This window comes from Didymosphaeria variabile, assembly GCF_027946475.1.
Source record: "Didymosphaeria variabile strain IMI 356815 chromosome Unknown scaffold_3, whole genome shotgun sequence".
NCBI lineage: Eukaryota > Fungi > Ascomycota > Dothideomycetes > Pleosporales > Didymosphaeriaceae > Didymosphaeria > Didymosphaeria variabile.
In genome coordinates, this window is record NW_026611622.1 from 2,606,077 (window position 1) to 2,626,588 (window position 20,512).

A 20,512-nucleotide genomic window follows, 5' to 3' on the forward strand; every position below is an offset into this window, starting at 1 on the left:
AGTTGTTTGTTGTGATGTGGGGGTTGCAGTTGAAACGTAGCGGCGTCGCCGGACGCGCACTGCACATGTCGCGTAACAATCAACGGGTGTGGCTCCGATGGTTAGTGGTTGTGTTAGCTGCAGCAACACTGGAACCTCAACACAACTATCATAACACGATGACTTAGCAGTAGACAGGTTTTTTCTTATTTTGTAGTTCATTTTTATGTTGATGCCGGGCTATTATGATATGCTATGCTAAGCTATGCTCGAATTGGTCCCAACGGTATCTGTTGATTGAATCCACCAATCGCCTGAGCAATATCTCCTAGTATCAATTTCCATCTCTCCTACTCCACGTGCGACCCAAAGTTCAAGTAAGACCTCGATTCTGTGAGTTCAACTTCTAGCGGATCAACTTCCTCTTGTTCGTTGCGTTTCCACCCTTCCTTCCGTCAGCCTTCTTCACTCCAGCTCCACCCGTCTTCCCAGTGGCCTTCTTCGATGTAGCTACCCCCTTCTTTCCGACTTTCATCTTCTTCTCGTACTCACTCTCCTCAACCTGCTCGAACGCCGTGGGCTCACAGTCTGGGCAGTACCACTTCTCCACTCCCTCTTCTCCCTCATCTTTCGGCGTCTCCGTCACCTCAGGCACACATTCCAAGTGCACCCATTGGTTGTTCGGACATTGCTCCCCATCGCAACCGATCAGCTGGCGGCCATCGTTGTCGGGCTGCTTGCAGCGGCAGTAGAGAGCGTTGGGGTCCTCAACTTCTTCCGTGGGTGCGTTGGTAGCCTGGACCGTAATATCATCGTTTGAGCCTCTACGAGCTTTCTTTGATGGTGGTTCAGCTAGAGCTGAGGTAGGCTCCTCGGGCTCCCTACCGCGCTTCTTGATCGGGGCATGTAGAGCGATTGGAGTGGGTTGCTGCCTGTCAGCGCTCTTGTCGTGACTCTCGATCCGGCCAGCGCGCCGGGACTGCACCTTGCTATTTTTGAAGGGGGGAGCAAAGGGAGTATCTTGGTCGCTGTCAGGTTGCTCGGATGCGTTGTCCGAAACCGGTTCTTGGTTTGGGCTCCTGCTTCGCTTCCGAAAGAGTGTTGCCTCAGTAGCCTCAGACACGTCGGCCAGAGTCTCGACTGATTCGTCTTGTCTGCCTTCTATCGCAGGCGCCTCCGACATTGCATCCCCATCAATCTGCTCATGCCTTGCCGAAGCCTCCTCGAACATCCGCTTCGTATGGCTCTCTTCATCAACCACACGCCCAGAAAGCTCCATCTCACTCTGGAACTTTCCCTCAGTGAAATCACCTTTGACGATTTCGTAGCTAAGACAGGACCCGTTCACAAGGTTGACGATGTCAATCTTATTCTCTTCCATATCAAGGTGCAGATCGTCTTGTGTGCCTTGCGCAAGGGCTTTAGTAAGCTCGTTGCTGGCGATGAGTTTCATGTCGCTTTCAGCCTGACCCAGTGAGGTGTTGAGCTGGATGCGGTATGTCACAGCTGGAGTCGGTGGCTTGGACAAGGTGATGTAGAGACCGAAATACACCGGGGCGGAAGTCATCTGAGGCTTGGGAGCGATTAGGGCTTCAGTATCGGCCTTGCTTTCTTCGGTTGTGGCTGCGTCTAAGTCATTGTTTCGCGGAGGTACTCGCTTCTTGGTCACTGATGGAAGAGCACCACCTTGGTTGTCGACTTCAGCTACGGCTTCCTTCAGCTCGACCGACTGCGCTTCAAGCTGGACTGCTTCCGACAAGGCTACATCTGCGCCTTCGAAGTGGTCGGTGATATCACCGAAAAGGCTGTCGTCGTCAGCGACAGTATCTCCATCATGATCAGGTGACCTGGGAGAAGTGTCGAGGATCTGGATGGGGGCATTGTCAGAGCATTTCCTATTAACATTTGCTGGAACTACCCCGGATTGCAGAAAATCGACGCTGGGCGATAGCGTTGGGTAATTAGCAAGAGAAGCGGACGGAGAGCGACCTAGCTCCCGCTTGATCTTCATGATCTCCTCAGCAGAGTCGACCTGGGCGGGTGTATCTTGTCTCTCACTCTGAGGTCCTGGGGCTGATGGTTGCTTCTCCGACTGCTGCAAATCAATGACCTTGGTACTAGTATCGTTCTTCATTGGATCGACCTGATATCGCCAGCGGAACATATAATCCACGGTGATAGTGAAGTTGCGCCGCAAAGTGTCCGGGAGGATATCCAAGTCCGGGCAAGGATTACCTGCCAGCTTCATCTGCTCCTCTAGCTCTGCCTTCTTGCTGTTTGCGGAGGCCTTTGCATCAGCCCATGCGTCCTGGTAGCTGGAGTAGTCGCGCAAGCATGTAGTGTTGGTGACAGCGTTGCCTGCCATCTGCTGGAGGCATACGCCATAGCGCGAGGGTGGTGATTCAGGGCTGGGCATGAGACTGAACTTGCGCGTTCCTTCGAGTTTCGGTCCAAAGTTGGACGCGAGAGCAGCATCAGGCTGAGGAGGACGACCTTGGAACAACAAGCTGGGGTCCCTTGAAGAAGCACCGTTTGCGACGGGTTGCGGCACATCTTGTGACGGCATGGACAGACTCGTCTGCAACAATGGCGGCACGGGCTGAGGTGATGGCATCTTGACACGGTTCGAGGCCATTGATGCGAGACTTGGATGAGTATTTGCGTATGCAGCTTGAAGTTGAGAATGTGAAAATTTTGGGCGAGGCCAATTAAGAAAGTGTTTGTCGTAAAAGAGAGTGCGGGCGAGGTGAGTTTAGCATGCGAGGAAGCGCCGTCGGCACCAGAAAACAAAAGGCTGGGAGAATTATTGTGTCAAGGCAACAATAAAAGTCAAGTGTGCGGTGAGTGTGAGTGGAAAGAGTGCACTGGTGAAGACGAGAAGTAACACGTTAAGCGAGTTCACTGTTCACCTTAGAATAAGCAAATGCTGAGCACGGAAGTTAGCGCGTAATATAGCCAGACTGTTTGTAGGTGTATCACGCTGAAAGTTCACGTGCGTGCTTCAAGAATATATGCATTAGCTGAACTCAGCTAGAGTGTTTGCGCATTCTCATCGGGATTTTCATTTGCGAATCGAATTCATGCCAATGTATATGTGCACCAGCTGTATGGGCTTGTGTGCGAGATTGAGCGGAGGTCTTCGCAGGTAGGCTGGAAGCTGCCGAGTGAGGATACTAGGCTATGCGACGTCTTGAAGGAGCTCGGAGCATGAAAGAAGGGTTTCATTAGTGGGAGTAGGATGGATGATGCGTTTGTGGGGAAGGCGAAGAAGATCTTGTATACGGCGTAGTGTTTCTTCGGCGACTTGGACATAGTATTGGTGTCTTGACCTATGAGCGGACTGTTGACCTGGGAATGATACAATGATAGGAGCTGTAAGAGTCAAGACAATGGCAAAAGAAAATTCAACTGAAGAGCGAAGAAAGGTCAGGCTTGATATACACCATTATGCAGAGGACTCAACGTGATCACAACAAATTTTACTGCGCGCTCGACCGGATTTCTGCTCGTCGCCTCTCTGCTTCAGCAGTTAGGTTGGCTTGCTCGTCCCTCAAGCGTTGCGCATGCTCCGCGGCGCGCTTCTGGTCCATCTCCTTCTGTGCGGTCCAAACTAGATTGATATCTTAACGCGAGATACCTCTAGGGGGAATACGTAGAACTTACTAGGCTTGTCCGACCTCGATGCTTCCTTCAACTGCGAAACGAAGCTGTCGAACTCCTGCTGTCGGACCTCGCGTTGGGCTAGGGCTCTCTTCTGTAGGTCTGGGTTGTATTTCTAGAGAAACTTCAAGTTAGATACATTGGTTACTTGAGTTCTTTTGCATTGAAGAAGTTGTGAGGTTGAAGGGGCACGTGGCAAATGCAGGCATTACATCGGAAAGCTGACCTTGAATATTTCCTCTTCTGTTGGTGTCACGTACCAGACAAGTGCTGGCCCACCTATGCATAGTGCGGCTCCGCTGTCAGGTGTTAGATGCCGAGTTTCCGAACCATGCTTGAGATACGTACGCTCCGATGGCCTTGATGTACGTCCCTGCGCTCGGCATTTTGCTGTCAACCGAGTGGCTAACCGACGGAGGTGGGTGCGCAATCGAGGCGTGGCTGAGCAGAATTGCAGGGTGTAATGAGCTGAAATGGAATGACGATGGGCCGGCAGTCGATGGTGATGGTTTGGATGAATGAGCACGAGACTGAAAGTCACGACTTCTTACGGTTAGCGTGAGTCACCCGCCACTGTGGCGCAGCCTGTCATCACGTGCAGGGTCGTTCACCTGGGCACGCAAATGCACGATACGTGCTGATAAGTAGCTAGGTGACGACATAGTGGAGACGCGCGCGACGTCAAAGGGATCAACAGGGACGGAAATCTCGGGGAAGCTCCTGTCATTGGGTCCTTTGCACGATCGCCAGAGCCTCTCGTGCAGACAATGCTTGACACGAGTCGAATGCGTACAGGGACGTACGAAGCTGAAACTTGTTGGAGTCTGGCATGGCACTTGGGTATGTTGTGGAGTTGAGTTCAGAGTCTTGCTACGGTGAGATCGTCTCGTTGCTCGAGTACACGCCCTGGCTCGGGCCCCTGTGTGGGTGCCTTAAATGAGGCTTCTGAGAGAATAGCTGGCTTGTTCCCTGAGGCATAAGGCGGGTAGGCGACGCCGCAAATTGAATGCCGCAAGGCCAGTGTGCGCCAGGCATGGCTTGACGCTGATTTGCTGTCTCATGAAACCAGCATCGTCTTCCGGGGTCGGCAGGTCGAAGATCCCAGCTGCTGTGTGGCGTCTGAAACCGCCCACTTGCCTGCAACCCCAATTCTCGGAAAGCTTGCTGCCCATGCCAGCTCACAGCCTTGAGAATAGTAACACTCATTTAGCCCCTTGTACGGTGTGCTGGTCACATTCGATTACCGTTCGTTCATAATTAAAGCTCACCCCTGCCGAGCTGGCTGACATCCCGTTCCCGAACAACGCGCTTCCCCGCCACAGCTACAACAACATTCACCACTAAAAGGCTGGAAGAAGCCCGTTATTGCTTGTCGCTACCATCGCATTCCACGAAGCGACTATTCGAGCGCCAGTGTATTCAAACAAGCCAAAAGCACTTTTTGCGTTTGCTGCCCGCCCGCAGCACCCCCCAACGTCGAACTAGCCTCGCGATCAGCGCGTCGGCGCCTCTTCCGAGGGCCACCGCGTGCCTGCGCCAATGGCCTACCCACAGCAGCAACGACAGCACTACGACGAGTACCAACAGCAGCCGCGACAGCAGCAATACTACAATCAAGGTGCCCCGCAGCAGGGGAGACAACCCGCGGGCTATGATGCCCAATACGACCAGCAGCACGATGCCTACGGCTACGACCAAGGGCAATACGAACAATGGGATGATGGTTACTACAACCACGGCGGGGGCTGGGACCATGGCCAGCAGCGTGGATATGGCCATGTGGCTCAGCAGCCGTGGCAGCGTGGGCCTTCGCAGGACCAGGGCTACGACCAGCAGTATCGCCAGCCACCACCGCAACAACGAGCTCCACAAGAACCAATGGGTCGAGGAGGTGCGGGACCGCTTCCGAATCAGGGTCAGGGAGGCATGAGGCCACCCCAAGCTGGTAAGTTGCAGGAAAGTGTATTTCTCAGGATATGATCACAAGCAAGAGTTCGACGAGTTTCAGGAAAGCGTCTGACCGAAAACAGCAAGAGAACGTCCTCGTATGGCGCCCGGGTCTCCCACAACGATTCCCCAAGATAACCCGTTTCCGACCTTCCCCTCGCAAAAGATCAAGCCACGACCGAAAGCGGGATCTATGGACGAGGCCATGGCATTGATGAATCTGGGTCCGGACAATGCAGGTCAAGGCAGAGGGGATGGGACCGCCACCAGGCAGAGGCCGAGGTCCTCCCCCAATGCAGCAAAGGGGTCCGCCCATGGGAAGAGGAGGTCAACCGGACATGCAACGGCACGACTCAGGACACTACGAGGGCTCCGGGCGGGGCCAGCGACTACCGCCAAACCGCATGCCTCCAAATCGTGGACCACCTCCCCAACAAGGGTATGGGCCTGTCCAACGGTCCATGACCATGCCTCAGAATATGCCTGGGCCCGGAAATCAGAGACGATATGACGATCCCCAGCATCAGTGGGCAGAGCCTGGAGCTGCAGCCGGATATCACGGGCCGGATTCGCCCACCTATATACCTCCTCGTCCCACGACTGCTGGCGGCACCAAATCGAACAGCTATGGACCGCCGCAAGGCTATGAGCAGAGACCGCCAATGCCACAACAAGCGCCCCAGCAGCAGCAACAACAGCCACAATTTCACCCCAACGACCAATCAAGATATTCTCACGAAGCATCACTCGATAATGTGTACGCTGACTACTATGGAGAGGACCGTCAGAGCAAGGCGTCGATCGACATGCCTGACTTTGATGCGATCCAACAACCTTCCGGTGGTCATCGAAGAGGTGATTCCTTAGATAATCATCTCTCCCCAACAACTGGGTCGTCCGCTGACAGTATGACCCGAACAGCAGGCCCTGGTTACACGCAGGCGAACAACTTTTATCAACAAGCTGCAAGGAGTCGATCGCAGCCAGATCTGCATGGCCAGTACAATGCTCACGAGATGGCAGGCGACACCCCTCCGATGCCCGGAATGCCCTCGGAACATGCTGCGTACCAGCCTTCTAACGCGGTTTACCGAGTGGACCGCGCGGTCGAGGTCATGCTCCCAGAGGCATGACTATAGACAGAGCGACACCAGGACCGGGTTATGGTCCAGGTCAACCGCAGAATTATGATCCCAGATATGGGCAGCGACCACCTCCTGGACCACAGCGCGTTTACTCTGACGAGACAACCTATTCTGAGCCTCCGCCCGACGCTATGAGGAACGCCTCGCCCATGGCACCCGTGAGTGCTATCCAGCGACCCGGAACGGCAGCTCCTGCGCCAGGACGGGTTCCCAGCGATCCACTGGGCCGCCGACCTGGTACGACTCAGCCAACGAACCCTGATGCGCTGCCAGCGCACCCAGCTCCTTTTCGTCCTGGCCTGATGCAACAACAGATTTCTCAGACACCGTCACCCCAGGCCGCAAAGCCGCCACCCATGCGACAATATAACACCGACCCAACACCAATGCCAGGTGGTCCTGCCCAGGTGCAACGAAGTGGCTCTGTAAAACACCCTGTAACGCACGATGAAATCAACCGCCTAAAGAATTCTTGGGGTGGCAACGTGCATGACGCCAAGACTGGACTTCAATTAGCGAGGAAACTGGTAGAGGCGGCTAGTGTACTCGCAGATGAAGGTGGAACGGCCGACAACCGTACGCGGAACAAGAATCGAGAGAAGTTCATCAACGAGGCTCACAAGACCGTCAAAAAGCTGTGTTCAGCCGGCTCACCAGATGCCATGTTCTACCTTGCGGATAGCTACGGGCAAGGATTGCTAGGTCTGCAGGTGGATACCAAGGAGGCGTTCACACTGTACCAGTCCGCTGCAAAGGCCGGTCATCCAGCTGCGGCGTATCGAACAGCTGTTTGCTGCGAGATGGGCCATGAAGAGGGTGGAGGGACGAAAAAGGACCCTTTGAAGGCCGTGCAATGGTATCGCCGAGCCGCTGCCTTAGGTGATCCGCCTGCTATGTATAAGATGGGCATGGTCCTGTTGAAGGGCTTGCTCGGTCAGCAAAGACATCTAGGCGAAGCCGTGAATATGCTCAAGCGAGCTGCTGATCATGCTGACGCGGAAAATCCACACGCTTTGCACGAACTGGGATTGCTCTACGAGGCGCAGACCGGCAACGAGCGGATCATGCGCGACGAACCCTACGCATTCTCGCTTTTCAAGCAAGCTGCTGAGCTTGGATATAAATTCTCGCAGTTCCGACTAGGCCAGGCGTTCGAGTATGGGCTTTTGGGCTGCCCGGTCGATCCGCGCTTGAGTATCGGATGGTACACGAGAGCAGCAGCGCAGGAAGAGCATCAGTCTGAACTCGCCTTGTCAGGCTGGTATTTGACGGGTGTGGAGGGTATACTAGGACAGAGCGATACCGAAGCCTACCTCTGGGCACGCAAGGCGGCATGCGCAGAGCCGCCCCTTCCGAAAGCTTTGTTCGCCATGGGTTATTTCACTGAGGTTGGCATCGGATGTCCGCGCAGCTTAGACGAAGCGAAGAGGTGGTACGGAAGGGCTGCTGGTAAGTCGACTTCACTTGAGCAAATAGGAAGGGACAAGCTAACGCGTGCATAGCATACAAATTCCCCAAGGCGCAGGAACGCCTCGAAGAGCTCAAGAAGGGCGGTTCGAAGGTCCAGATGAAGCGCGAGCGGTTGAGCCGCACGAATCAAAAGCAGCAGGAGGAAAATTGCACCGTGATGTGATGCTTCTTTGGCTCGGGCTTTATTATACCCGCTCGATCTGGGATCTGGAGCATGTTGCTTTCCACATTACATATCAGTGCCCTTCTGCATCTATTGCATCAGCGTCAACGGTGTACGATTATTCGGTTTTGCAGGTTTGAAAGTGATCGTGTCTTGTATATCTTGGTATGACTATCTGTTTGTGCGGTGGCTATGTATGATGATGTATGGCATGAGCAAGTACGCGCAGAAAAGATACCAGAGCATCAACGCGGGATCAACCGAAGCAAATCCGGTCGCGAAAATCGGTGCACTAAGACGTAAAGTAGCGCTTTGGAGATCCCAACAGCGGCATAGATGTAAACGATTCAGCTCGAGCCATACACTTGGTGGTTCTGTTACCAGTTGAATCGCAAGTTGAAGATCTGGCTCTGAGTTGAACCTTTCTGGTGCCCTGGAATCATGCTGCTTCTCGATCTTGAGCGCGAACTTATTGGGGTCTACCCATGCATCGAAGAGGCTCAACGCAAGAGACCTCTTTACCCAGTTGTACCCGCCGCGTGCCGCAAGAGCAAGTGCGAAAGCCCCCCAGATCATGCGCGTACGCCCAATCAAAACCCAGACGGTTCGTTGGAGGACAACTTCTTATACAATTCAGGCGCGAGACTAGTACGGATGGCGACAGATTTCTTCCATCTTAACATCTGCCCGAGGATCTACTTGCATCGGGTCGGCCCGATGGCCTCCGTCCACCCACTTTACAGTGTCTAATTCATAAGTGCGCCGCGACCGAATCTATATGAAGTCGATCATGAAGCCATGTCAGGACTTCTGTGGCTATTACATACATCAAGCCCATCTTTGCACTTGACAGCTTATTCCATAACTTCTTCTTGATTGATGCAAAACGCGTCAATCCACAACATTTCATTCGAACCGACACAATGCTCAAGAAACCGTACAGGTTCTGTCGGATACGCAGCTTTCGACCATTCATCAACATTATTTTGATTTGCTCCACATGTAAGAAAGACATTGTATTTCGGTAGCTCTATTGGTGATAGATCGAAGTGAAACGTGTCGACATGAAACATCCCTTAGTCACAAGCGGGCCGCACCTTGAGAGGCCGAATCATGGATGATCATTCGAGCGGTTGACGTTGGAATGGTAGAGACTCATTGTGTGCTGAGTAGGAATTTTCCTTATGGAAGCGCTAAGGTGGTCTGCCGGGCTCTCTCGCCTTTAGGTTAATCTGAATTTGAAATTCTAGCTGGTTCTATAAATTCTTTAGAGAAACAATGATTCAAAAACCACCGATGACTGCCGGTAATTTCGCATTCATATGTTGCGTGACGTCACCGCACGGTAGCCCATCACGCTCGTACCAAAATGACACATTATCTCTTACTTTCCTGCCTCAATTGATGCTTGACAAGGGCAGAGTTGAAATAACAGCTCTGCAGGTCATCATTCGCAAACGCTACAGGACCCGTAAACAAACTGACATACTTACGTACCTGTCGTCATTCAGATTACACTGGCATACATTGGACGCTCAACAAGCCACATCTAAGAAAATGTATATTTCAGGGCTGGAAGTGTAGCAGGCGAATTAAGAAGAGAATGAGCGGGCGTTTTCTGGAGAACGAGCTTGTATGTGCTTACATTTTAGCATCTTTAATTGTTCTGGTCATGCTGGAAGAGCGCGCAAGATCAAATCCACACTTTTGTAAGCAAACATTTTGCGAAGGGGCTTGAGAAGCCTTTGATATGGCTAGCTTGGGAAAGAATGTTCGCGAGCAGGCGAAAGGCTTATAGATACATTCACTGCTGCACAGTTTCCAATTTGCCTCAACAATATAACATACGCACCACATCGCTTTACCGGATAAGCGACGCAAAAGCTTACTGTTACCTCAAACGAACCAAAAAGGTACATCTAGATGTGTCAATTTCGATTTCTCCATTGCAGCTGCGGTCACCTCAAGAAGTTCCTCAGGGGTGTGGCTTGTTCACAAGCTCGCTTTCATGCGCATTCGAATGGCGTTCCCTTCAATTGTCCAGTAGCCCAAATCGAGCACATTAATGTCCCAGGCGACTGTCGCACTGAAAGCGCCATCATGGCCTGCCAAGTGGTTCCACGCCTTGATCCTGCGCAGCGTCGTGTGCTTGAGCTTTGTGACGAGCGGGTTCGCAAAGTTCAGGCGCAGGCTTTGGAGACGTCTCGTCGCACCATTATTGCGTTGTCGATGTGGTCTGGTGGTCGTACATTCAATCCACGTACTTATCCTTCTAATATGCAACCTGTCTGGGTAGGTGGCTTGCTCACACAGTACTGGGACGAACTCCGCATGATGGACGCTGCGTACTTTGGCATAGAACATGCTCACTGGATGCTGTCTACCATGATTGAGACGTGTCAAATAAACATTTTGACTAGATATGACTTCATCACCAATAGGGCTCAGATCCTTGCATTCCCACATGTTGCGAGAAACCTCGCTAATGTCATCCTCATACCGATCGAAGACTGGGCTAGGACTGTAGGACCTAGGCTCCAGGAAGTGGCTCATGCTATGGAGAGTCTGGGTGCGATGATCATCGCTCGAGATGCTGGACGCGGCCGTCATGTTACCGGCACCGGTCACCCTATGACTTTGCCTATCCGAAATGCTCCTCGGCACACTCCAGGTCAGAACATCCAGTCTACTCATTATCAAGCCGCCCAGGCCTCCGGTACCCAAGCTTCTCAGCCTGCAAACAGCCAGGCGACGCATATACTCATTGCGGTGCAGCCTTCCCAGGCTACACTCAATGAGATCAACGAGATGATTGAGATGCTCTCTCGCCAACACCTTACGAACTGCAAGCTCCCATAGGAAGAATACCGGCATGTCCCAAAGCTATGATTCAGCAAATGCCTTTCCCACATGAGTTTGAAATGGAAGATATTGCCCCAGGAAGGCTTGCAAAGGATGCAATATTAATCAAGTTGCGATATTATTCACGAAGGCTATCTTAGCCCTTGACACGGATCGTTGTCGTTGGTCACACGGAACTCATGCGAGGATTCGAGCACCTATTATATCTCCATGTTCCTTAAATCAAATTGACTCAGGCTGAGAAGATCAGCATATGCTAAATGATGTGGCCCACCGTAATGCAACTAGAGTGTTTGGTGTTGCGTGAAAATAATCTGATCCGAAAGCAGCAGATACCCAAGATAGTTGGGTGAAGACTTCGAAACCGCAGCCTAGCAATGAGACCGGTGAGAGGACCAGTGAGGGCTCTCATATGAACTTTAACGTGAACGCCGACATTACAGTATCAAGCCCTAATCTTTAGACACCCATTATAAATTACGTTATCTTAGGACTCATCGCTTCATATTTCACTTCCCATTGCTTGTTTAAGTAGCAAGCTTACAGCCGTCCTTCATCATGATATCGTCTTAATAGACAAGAGCAAGTGACATTGGACGACGGACGTGATCAAGTACAAGAACGAAGAACAAGCGACTACGAGTTTGTGGACATCGAGAACATCTTCAACATGTTGATCATCCAACACGTTTATCATCCAACACGTTTATCATCCAACACGTTTATCATCCAACACGTTGATCATCCGATCTACACGAGTAGGCTCACGACTTGATCGTCAACACGATGTACTCGAAAACATCGCGATTCAACGTGTCTTTGGGGCTTCTCTTGAAGGCGCTTGATCTTCACCTACTGTATTGTTTTCCGCTGCAATCCTTCGTGCCTCATGGCTGCCTCACAACGTTACACAAACCTAGGCGCTTAGCGGGGTTTGTCTATACAGCCCCCACCTGGCACAGCCTGGCACCTGAACTGACATACATCAGCCGAGTACTCGCATGGGCATTTCTTTCCGTCACTGATAAACTCTTCTTCATTAGCATGCGACTTTCCTGTCTACACTCTTACCTTCTTCTCGCAGCACTCGCACCTCAGCCTCACGCCATGTCATTCCTCCCAAAATCAGCCAAGAATGTCACTCGAGCAGCCGTAGGCGCAAAGGATTGGGTCATAAAGAACCCCAAAACAACAGTTGGCGTCGTCGTCGCCCCCGCCGCAGCCGTCGTAGCCACGCCCGTGGTTCTCGGCGCAGTAGGCTTCGGTGCTGGAGGAGTGGCCGCCGGTACATACCTTTGTCTAGCTGGATCGAGACCGTCTTTGCTTACTTATCATAGGGTCCTTAGCGGCGGGCATACAAGCAGGCATCGGAAACGTCGCAGCAGGAAGTGTCTTCGCTGGTCTTACGAGCGCGGGCGCCGGAGGTGCGGCGCTGGCAGTTGTGCAGGGGGTTGCGGGTAGTAGCGCGGCGGCGGTCGCGGGAGGAACGGCATATGTTTTCAGAAAAAGTAAGATCGAGGATGAGGATGTGAAGGAACAGGGAAAGTAGGGGAGAGATTGCGGGGCATAAGGCTGAGGGCAGGCTGCGATGGTAGTTTCGGCAGAGCGTTGGGATTTGTGTATGGTCTACATATGAGATGTATATGGCCATCAAGTTTTGGTCATTAGATTGTTGTCTTCTCGTTCCGCCAGCCGAAAGGTCTTTGAGGTTTAGATGCGACTCTTTGCAGCGCCTTCATGTACTGCCTCTCTAGGATAGCGTATAATCTCTTCACGCATTGTTGAAGAGCTGGGCCCGAGCTTGCCAATCGAAGTGAATTTCATGGATGGCATATCACACGACAAGGGGTGTCGGCCCATAGAATTTAGCATCCAGAAGCAGACACGTGACCGCACAATGTCCATCGGCGGTAGTGAGCATACCTTTCACTCCTATGCCATTAAAAAACTCTCACTTCTTCAGCAAGAGCATTTCTCTTCTTGCGCTTTTGTTTAGTAAAAGTCGTAGCACCGCACACTCTCCACTGCTCTCTCCACTCCCAACTCTGCTCGTTCTCAACCAACTCGACTGATCAGCAAAATGCCATCCTTTCCTCAACCAAGCGCCAGCTTGCCCACGCAAAAACGACGGCCATTGCACGCCACAGATACCCGCGAAAATAAGGTCCTTGGATGGCACAAGCAAAACTTCACGAATCAGCAAAAAGCATGGCAGGCGAAGCATAATGTCGAAGCTCCTACTCTTCCTCGCTCCCATCTGCCTCGAATGGATAAACCTCTTCCGTTTCATCGACGGCAGACCGATGATCGAGGAACGCTGAGGGTTGTAAACCCGGATGCTGCATCCACGCGTCAACCATCTATGGACCAGCTGCCTTCACACGTAGTGGCTGACAGTTCTGAGATGGTGTTCCCGGTTTCGAAGTCACGCGTCATGAACAATAGCATCCGTCGAAAACCGCTGGCTAGCGAGGCTCGTGACGAATTATCCTTCAACCTCCACCCAGCCCCACCCCATGCCCCCAATCTACGGTCGGCGGAGCGTACACCTTCTATGAAAGCGTCGTCAGACGTGCCAGTACCCTTGGCCGCGGGACGAAAGATGCGAAAGCATGCCGCAGCATCTTACTCTAGCGCTGTAAGTGATCCCGGCATGTTGGGGATTTCCCTGGGCGTGTATGACTTCCGAAGCAGTCTTCCGGCAGAGCTGCAGCCCAAGGGGCCGCCGCTTCGGTGGGACCCAGAGCCTGCGCCTCAGCTTCCTCCCATCGTGCCAGGGGTGACTCCCAACTTACACGAAGATGTTGATCTGGCTAAGTTCATGACGACTGACAAGTCAAATCTTCAGCCGTTCAAAGAGAAGATGCCCCTCGCTACAACGATCGTGAGGGGCAATTTGAGTAGGTTTGTGGCAAAGTAGATGTGTGCCGCTGATGTTGATTTTTTTTGTTTGCTCGCCGTGTCTTGTCTGAGTGCATCTCGTCTCAACCATTAGATAATATCCCATTGCGTCTGGTATTGTTCGTTCATATTTCGTCACACTCACACCACAATCAAATTCCAATTCAATATCCACTTGCAATTGACAATAGCATGAGTGGTCTGGTTGTAACGCATCCATCCGTCGACTGTTCTGATAGTCATGGCGTGGGATTTCTCAAGATGTTCCTTGGCTCCGATCGACAGGTACTGCCCCGATGGCCATGACGACCTGCCCGCCGTGGAAGCGCTCGCTTACGTCGCTTCGACGAGAGGCGCGCGCCAAAGCGAGTCTCAGATCAGACATGACGTTCTCGACCACGAAGAATGAGCTGAGGCTGATTCAGTGTCGCACAAGGCTCGTCGAGTGCAGCACCATTCCAGGCGGCCTCAACTGCTGAGAGTCCAGACTCTGCTCCTCGGTCGTCTGGGTCATGTGGCGGGTGTCAGGCGGCGGGTGTCGGTCGCCGAGTAACGGGCGGTTTGGGAGCGAGGTGCTACGCAACGGGGTGGGTGGGACAAGCTCGCGCTCCGACGACGATCAGGTTCGTTTGGACGGCAGCGCGTGAAACAGACGGACGGGGGCTCCTCGGGGCTGGCACACGTGCTGCGGGACTCGAGCAGGCTGCAGGTTACGGCGACACAGGGGATATTGTGGGTGACGGAATCAATGCATGCAGTGACCAGGGCTTGGGCGGGTGGTGGAGACGCCATGGGGATCCCGGGGAAGGGCGCTGGCGATGCGCTGATAGCTGCTGCTAGCTGCTAGGCTGCCCGCTGCCCCAAACGCTCCACTTTAGATACGACCGCATCCGCATCCGCATGCCAGCGCCCACGCACACACACACGCAGACGCACTCTCCGCAAGCACTCGTCTCCTCGGCAGCGCAGATGCTGGGCCCCCGTCTGGCCGCCGACCATGGCAGAAACCATCACCGTCAAGTCGCCTCCGCTCTTCCTCAAGTCTGCAGATAAGAGCCCGGTACGCGGGTCGAAGCCGGGGCAAGTGCGGAGCCCGCAGAGGCCGGCGGGGAAGGAGCCTCTGCAAGCAGCAGTCGCCGGGCCCAATGCCGTGGTCAAGCGCAAGCAGACCAAGAGCCGCAACGGTGCGTGTTGTTGTTGTTGTTGTTGTTGTTGTTGTTGTTGTCGTCGTCGTCGTCGTTGCTGGCGTTTCCTTTGACCAAGGTGGGCCGAGCCGTTGCTGATAGTCCCTGGCGCTGCAGGCTGCATAACGTGCAAGGCGAAGCGTCTGAAGTGCGACGAGACGAAGCCGACGTGCAAGCAATGCACTCGACGGAGCGTCGCGTGCGGCGGCTACAAGAAGGACTTCAAGTGGCGGCCCTTCGAAGACACCACCTTTGCGACCAAGACCACCGCCAGGTCAAGAAGAACTCTCCTCGCCCGACCTATGCCCCCGCCCCATCATCACTTTGCCCACCATGCACCGCCGAGCTACGACACCCACCGCAACGCCTTCTATCCACCGCCTTACCCGCACCCGCACCCTCACCCGCTCCCAGCCTTCCCGGAGCCCTCGCAGGCCCTCATGACCAGCATGTTCGCACTACCGCAGCATCAACCGTACCTGCTAGCGCCACCGGCCATGTCTCCCGTGGAGAGCTTTGCACCTGGTTCCGAGAGCACAAACAGCGTGTTCGAGGCAGAAGGTGCCGACACGCGACCCAGTAGGACGACCCTTGCGTCCAGTGTCTCGTCAGGCCAGTCGCCACGCTTGGTGGATCTACTGCTACCCGGCACAGACCTGACAAACTTGCCCGAAGAGTACATATCGTTCCGCGAGCAGCATGAAGCCTTTTATCAGCCCACCGGCCTCACGCCGCCGCCAGATGCAATGGACCAAGACATCGAGGACATACCGCGCGACTTCGACCAAGACGACTGGATGATGCGGCTTCCCTCGCCTGCCCCGTCCGACTCGTCTGCTTCGTCTACAGACACAAAGGAACTCACTCTCTTCGCTCGGCCACGCCTCTCCATGACATCGCCCGAAATGCTGACGCGGCGGTTTGACCAGGAGACGTGCGGCATCCTGTCCGTCAAGGACGGCCCTACCGAAAACCCGTGGCGTACCCTCATATGGCCGTTGGCGCACGACTGTCCGGCCTTGTACCACGCCATGCTATCCATGACATCGTTCCACCAATCCAGGGACTCGACCGCGCTACGCATCCAAGGGATAGACCACATGCGCACCGCCGTTCATGCACTAGCATCTGGCATAGAGAATATGCGTGTCGATGCCGCCATTTCCACCACCATTGCTCTCGCTTTTTCAGAGTCGTGGGACCAGCACATCAGCACGGGCATAAATCACATCAAGGGCGCCAGGGTGCTGATCAATAAAGCCCTTGTGCAACACAACCGCAACCCCGTGCGCGGCGAGGAACTGACACGCTTGAAGTTCCTCTGCAACTCGTGGCTTTATATCGACGTCATCGCCCGGCTGACCTCTGCGGATACCGATGAGTCGAGTGATTACGACAGTGTCTTGGACAGTCTGCAGATGGGAGAAAACGATGCGTGCCAGCTCGATCCTCTCATGGGCTGCGCACAGACGCTATTCCCCATCATTGGCCGTGTAGCAAATCTCGTGAGGAAAGTGCGACGGGTTGACACCAACAGTTCCACCATCATCTCGCAGGCCATGGAACTGAAGCGACAACTCGAAGGCTGGATGCCGCCTTCATACATTGAGGACCCCGAAGACGAGACCACCAGCCCCCACGACTCCATAAAGACGGCAACAGCATATCAGTATGCAACGCTATTGTATCTACACCAAGCAGTACCCGAGATACCTTCACTGCCTTCTGCAGTACTCGCCCAAAAGATTGTACGGGAGCTCGCCACGGTCGACCATCGGTCACGGTCGACCATTGTGCACATCTACCCCCTTACGGCTGCAGGTTGCGAACTGGTAGACCCGGTCGATCGAGAGTGGATTTGCGACCGCTGGGATCGTACAGCTGCCCGCATGAAGATCGGTGTCATCGAACGCTGTCTCGAAGTCACCAAAGAAGTCTGGAGTCGCCGCGATACATATGCAGCAGAAGCCGCCCTGGACCAGGAGATGAGCGGCAATATCTACTCTGCCACGCCTTCCCTGAAACGGCACTTTAGCAACTCATCCGACGATTTCGACAACGCGGGAGACTTCTGCTGGCTCGAACCGGCGGCGAAAGCCAGAGCGGTAGAACCCGTCTCCACACTCGATGCCGAAGGGGAGTTTTGCTGGATAGATCCCGCTCCTCGCGAAGCCCCACGGCGCGTGCCTGTCCAGTCGGCAATGAGTGGAGGTATGCGGCGATCAGAAGTCATGGGGACGGAGACCCTGCCGTATGACTTCACTGTCAAAGGACGTCTGCACTGGTTAGGCGTTATGCAGGACTGGAATTGGGAAGGTCAGATTGTGCATCGGTGTCAATACGTGCTTCAGCTAACCCGTCGCAGTTTTATTGGGGTGATGGCCTTGATACCTCTTCAAGTCGATGCCTTGCAACTCATTCGACCTGCCATCTCCCCCACCGTGTTTTTTGTATTCTTACACCTTCATCCGAAAGCGTTGCGTGCGAGTTGCTCCGTTAGGCGTTTTACCATATCCCTATCTTTTTATTACGGCTTTGCTTCTTGAACTTCTCGAGGAGCGATCTTTTTCTTCCCTTCTAGTGTTTTGTTCCCTGGCTTTTGGCAGCGCTATTTCCGATTTTCGTACACTAAGGAGTTCATATGGGACACAGGTTGGGTATGGGCTGGGATAACACCTGGGCTGCATGAGCTACTGGTGTGATTGGTTTGGGCACTCACGTTGGGTCTGGCATGAAAATGGGTTGGCTACAGAATCTGGAGTATACATGGATGCACCTACGACATATTCCTACTTCGTCGCAACATATCGCATAATAGTTTTATTGGTCCACGTTCTCTCACCTGCTTTGCTCTGACCACATGACCGACCAGGCTTAGTGGATGATTCTACGTGGTGTAACGCAGCAGCGCGTCCGCTACCGGCTGCGCTGCTCATGCTACTGTGGCGGTGTGTCTATGCGCCACTACGACGCTGGCGTCGGTATGGCAGGTGACAGCCTTGTCTTATACCTGACAAATCGACTATCGCCACGAAGGCGGCATGAACACTTGTGAGTCTATAGTTTGCCAGATGGAAATAGCCTGCTTTGCGATCATCCTCAGCTGCTTGTGTATTGACAAGGCTGGTAGCCTGCACAGTCCATTGCAGCCAATGGCTTCAGCGTTGTCGCCTTTGCTTCTCTACTATTCATCCCAAAACGAATGTACCTGCATACCGTAGGCTGAATCACGGCACATGCATTGCGAAACGTCTTCATCGTTCCACAGCATGTCGATATATCGTTCTACTCGAGGTGTCCCCCTTATCGATCTCCTAGAACAGCATACAAAGCGACGCTGCAACCCTACCACGGAAGCGTACATGCTCGCGATCAGCCTTGCCGTCTCTTTCCTTCTACGTCCGACTGCACGTTCCCATGCTGACTGTTTACGCGAATATGCGAGGAGCCTCGAGTCCTGAAACACGTTGCTCACGCTGGGTTAGGAGTACGCTAAGAAAATGGGATGTCGGGGGTGACACGATGGACGTGTACCTGCATTGCATGACTGGGGTAAGGTTACATTATTCGTTTGATGGATCGCTGGTGATCAATGTGTGACCCATGGCGATCATTTACTTTGATAGTACCACTGAGAAATGAAAATGAGCGCCTAGTGAGCTGAGATGTGCTAGCGGCCTTGAGATCCGAACGGAGATGGACGTAAATCGGTAGGAGTCTCTGGCGTATCAAGAGCGCATTGTAACTGGCTCAGGTGACGTAGGCATTCGAGCACTCGAGCATTCGCTGCTGTAGAACGCACGATTACCGCCTGTAATGAGGCTGACTGAGGATAGGACGACAGCCGAGCATGATGTGACCGGGGAGGTATAGACGCAGCCGGCGGTGGAACTCATGGTACTATGCTCGGGAACAATCGGCCTAATGCGATGATCCTGAACCAATCACAGTCAAGGGCACAGACGGACAAATGTTGAAGCAATGCGTAATTATGTTGAGCTGAGCTACGTTAGATGCTGAGCTGAATGCGCCTTCTAGCCGGTAGCGGTTCGTACAGCAGAGACAAACGAGCCTGAGCCTGCAACGCTCAACAACAGCTCATGACACATTGGTGGCGTTTTCGCTCAACATCTGTAGAGCAATGTGTGCTTCTGCGCCACTGCTCGCTGGACGAGTTGTGTGGAGTACAGTGACCGCATAGTCATCGGGTGCGACTGTGAAGGCATGTCGTGTCGCTGCCGCACCGGGTGTAACGAACCGCCATCACGGGTTTCTTCGCCATCAACCTCGTGCACCGGGCAAACATGCATCCAACACGCATCGGGCTCAAGGCAGAACCTCTTTCCCATCCCAATCCCAGCATTTTCCTCTTCCTTGCACCCCCACATTCCGAACAACTTCAACCAACCGCTCAGCTACCCACTCCTTCTCAAACAACTTCTCCTTCTTCACGCCGCCCCAGAATTCCTTGCTAAATTCCGTTCTCACCGTACCAGGATGAAGCCCAATGGAGATCGCTCTGTCCCCTGAGGCTGTCTTCAGATGGTTGTCGAAAGTCTTGACAAGCTGGTTCACAGCAGCCTTAGATGCGCGGTAACTGTACCATCCGCCAAGGCGGTTGTCGGAGATGCTGCCTACGCGGGCGGACATTACCGCCATTGTTGAGATGGGAGGGAGACCTTGAGATTCCTCTGAGCCTCCGAGCTCGGATCTCTTTTTCGCGAGAAAGGGCGAGAAGTGCTTGATTATTAGCATCGGGCCGACAGTGTTGGTGCGGAAGGTCAGCAGCGCGTCGTCTGCGTTGATTTGGGCTGGGGACTTTTCTGGGTATAGAATTCCTGGAACGACGAAGGCGAGTTGTAGTTGCTGGGAGGGTGTAGCAAATTTCTCTTTGCATGCTGCGGCGGCGTTGGCGATTGAGGTTTCGTCTGTGAAGCTTAGTCGGAGTGCTTTGCACGTGCATCTAGACATGGGTGAACGTACCCAAAACGTCGAGTTCAAGCATAGTCAATCTATTGTCATCCACATCTAAACCTTCTAGTAGTTTTATTCTTGTGCTTGCAAGATCCTTTCGTGCAGTAGCTACCAGGGGTGCTTTTGTCGTTTGCAGTATCCTCCTAGCAAGGGCGAACCCGATGCCTCGAGAGGCGGGAGATACGAAAGACCATGGCGTCATCTTCTGCTGAAGACATTGATTGTGG

At 53.4% G+C, this 20,512-nt stretch overlaps 7 protein-coding genes across 7 annotated transcripts; 5 read left to right on the plus strand and 2 right to left on the minus strand.

Annotated features, from left to right (window-relative positions):
- Positions 1-385: 385 nt before the first annotated feature.
- On the minus strand, positions 386-2,614 carry N0V89_004212 (uncharacterized protein; the record flags this gene model as incomplete). The annotated part of the gene is made up of 1 exon (XM_056213000.1): positions 386-2,614. The coding sequence occupies one exon, from the start codon at positions 2,612-2,614 to the stop codon at positions 386-388; it is 2,229 nt and encodes a 742-aa protein (XP_056073308.1).
- Positions 2,615-5,178: 2,564 nt separating this feature from the next.
- On the plus strand, positions 5,179-8,364 carry N0V89_004213 (uncharacterized protein; the record flags this gene model as incomplete). The annotated part of the gene is made up of 4 exons (XM_056213001.1): positions 5,179-5,601; positions 5,826-6,698; positions 6,794-8,180; positions 8,234-8,364. 4 exons carry the CDS (start codon positions 5,179-5,181, stop codon positions 8,362-8,364), a joined length of 2,814 nt encoding a protein of 937 aa, XP_056073309.1.
- Positions 8,365-10,641: 2,277 nt separating this feature from the next.
- On the plus strand, positions 10,642-11,223 carry N0V89_004214 (uncharacterized protein; the record flags this gene model as incomplete). Its single annotated transcript, XM_056213002.1, has 1 exon — positions 10,642-11,223. One exon carries the CDS (start codon positions 10,642-10,644, stop codon positions 11,221-11,223), a length of 582 nt encoding a protein of 193 aa, XP_056073310.1.
- A 1,110-nt stretch (positions 11,224-12,333) lies between these two features.
- Positions 12,334-12,775, plus strand: N0V89_004215 (uncharacterized protein; the record flags this gene model as incomplete). Its single annotated transcript, XM_056213003.1, has 2 exons — positions 12,334-12,511; positions 12,564-12,775. The coding sequence occupies 2 exons, from the start codon at positions 12,334-12,336 to the stop codon at positions 12,773-12,775; spliced, it is 390 nt and encodes a 129-aa protein (XP_056073311.1).
- A 717-nt stretch (positions 12,776-13,492) lies between these two features.
- On the plus strand, positions 13,493-14,146 carry N0V89_004216 (uncharacterized protein; the record flags this gene model as incomplete). The annotated part of the gene is made up of 1 exon (XM_056213004.1): positions 13,493-14,146. The coding sequence occupies one exon, from the start codon at positions 13,493-13,495 to the stop codon at positions 14,144-14,146; it is 654 nt and encodes a 217-aa protein (XP_056073312.1).
- A 978-nt stretch (positions 14,147-15,124) lies between these two features.
- Positions 15,125-17,811, plus strand: N0V89_004217 (uncharacterized protein; the record flags this gene model as incomplete). Its single annotated transcript, XM_056213005.1, has 3 exons — positions 15,125-15,311; positions 15,414-17,643; positions 17,787-17,811. 3 exons carry the CDS (start codon positions 15,125-15,127, stop codon positions 17,809-17,811), a joined length of 2,442 nt encoding a protein of 813 aa, XP_056073313.1.
- A 1,826-nt stretch (positions 17,812-19,637) lies between these two features.
- N0V89_004218 (uncharacterized protein) lies at positions 19,638-20,487 on the minus strand (the record flags this gene model as incomplete). Its single annotated transcript, XM_056213006.1, has 2 exons — positions 19,638-20,239; positions 20,295-20,487. 2 exons carry the CDS (start codon positions 20,485-20,487, stop codon positions 19,638-19,640), a joined length of 795 nt encoding a protein of 264 aa, XP_056073314.1.
- Positions 20,488-20,512: the final 25 nt, after the last annotated feature.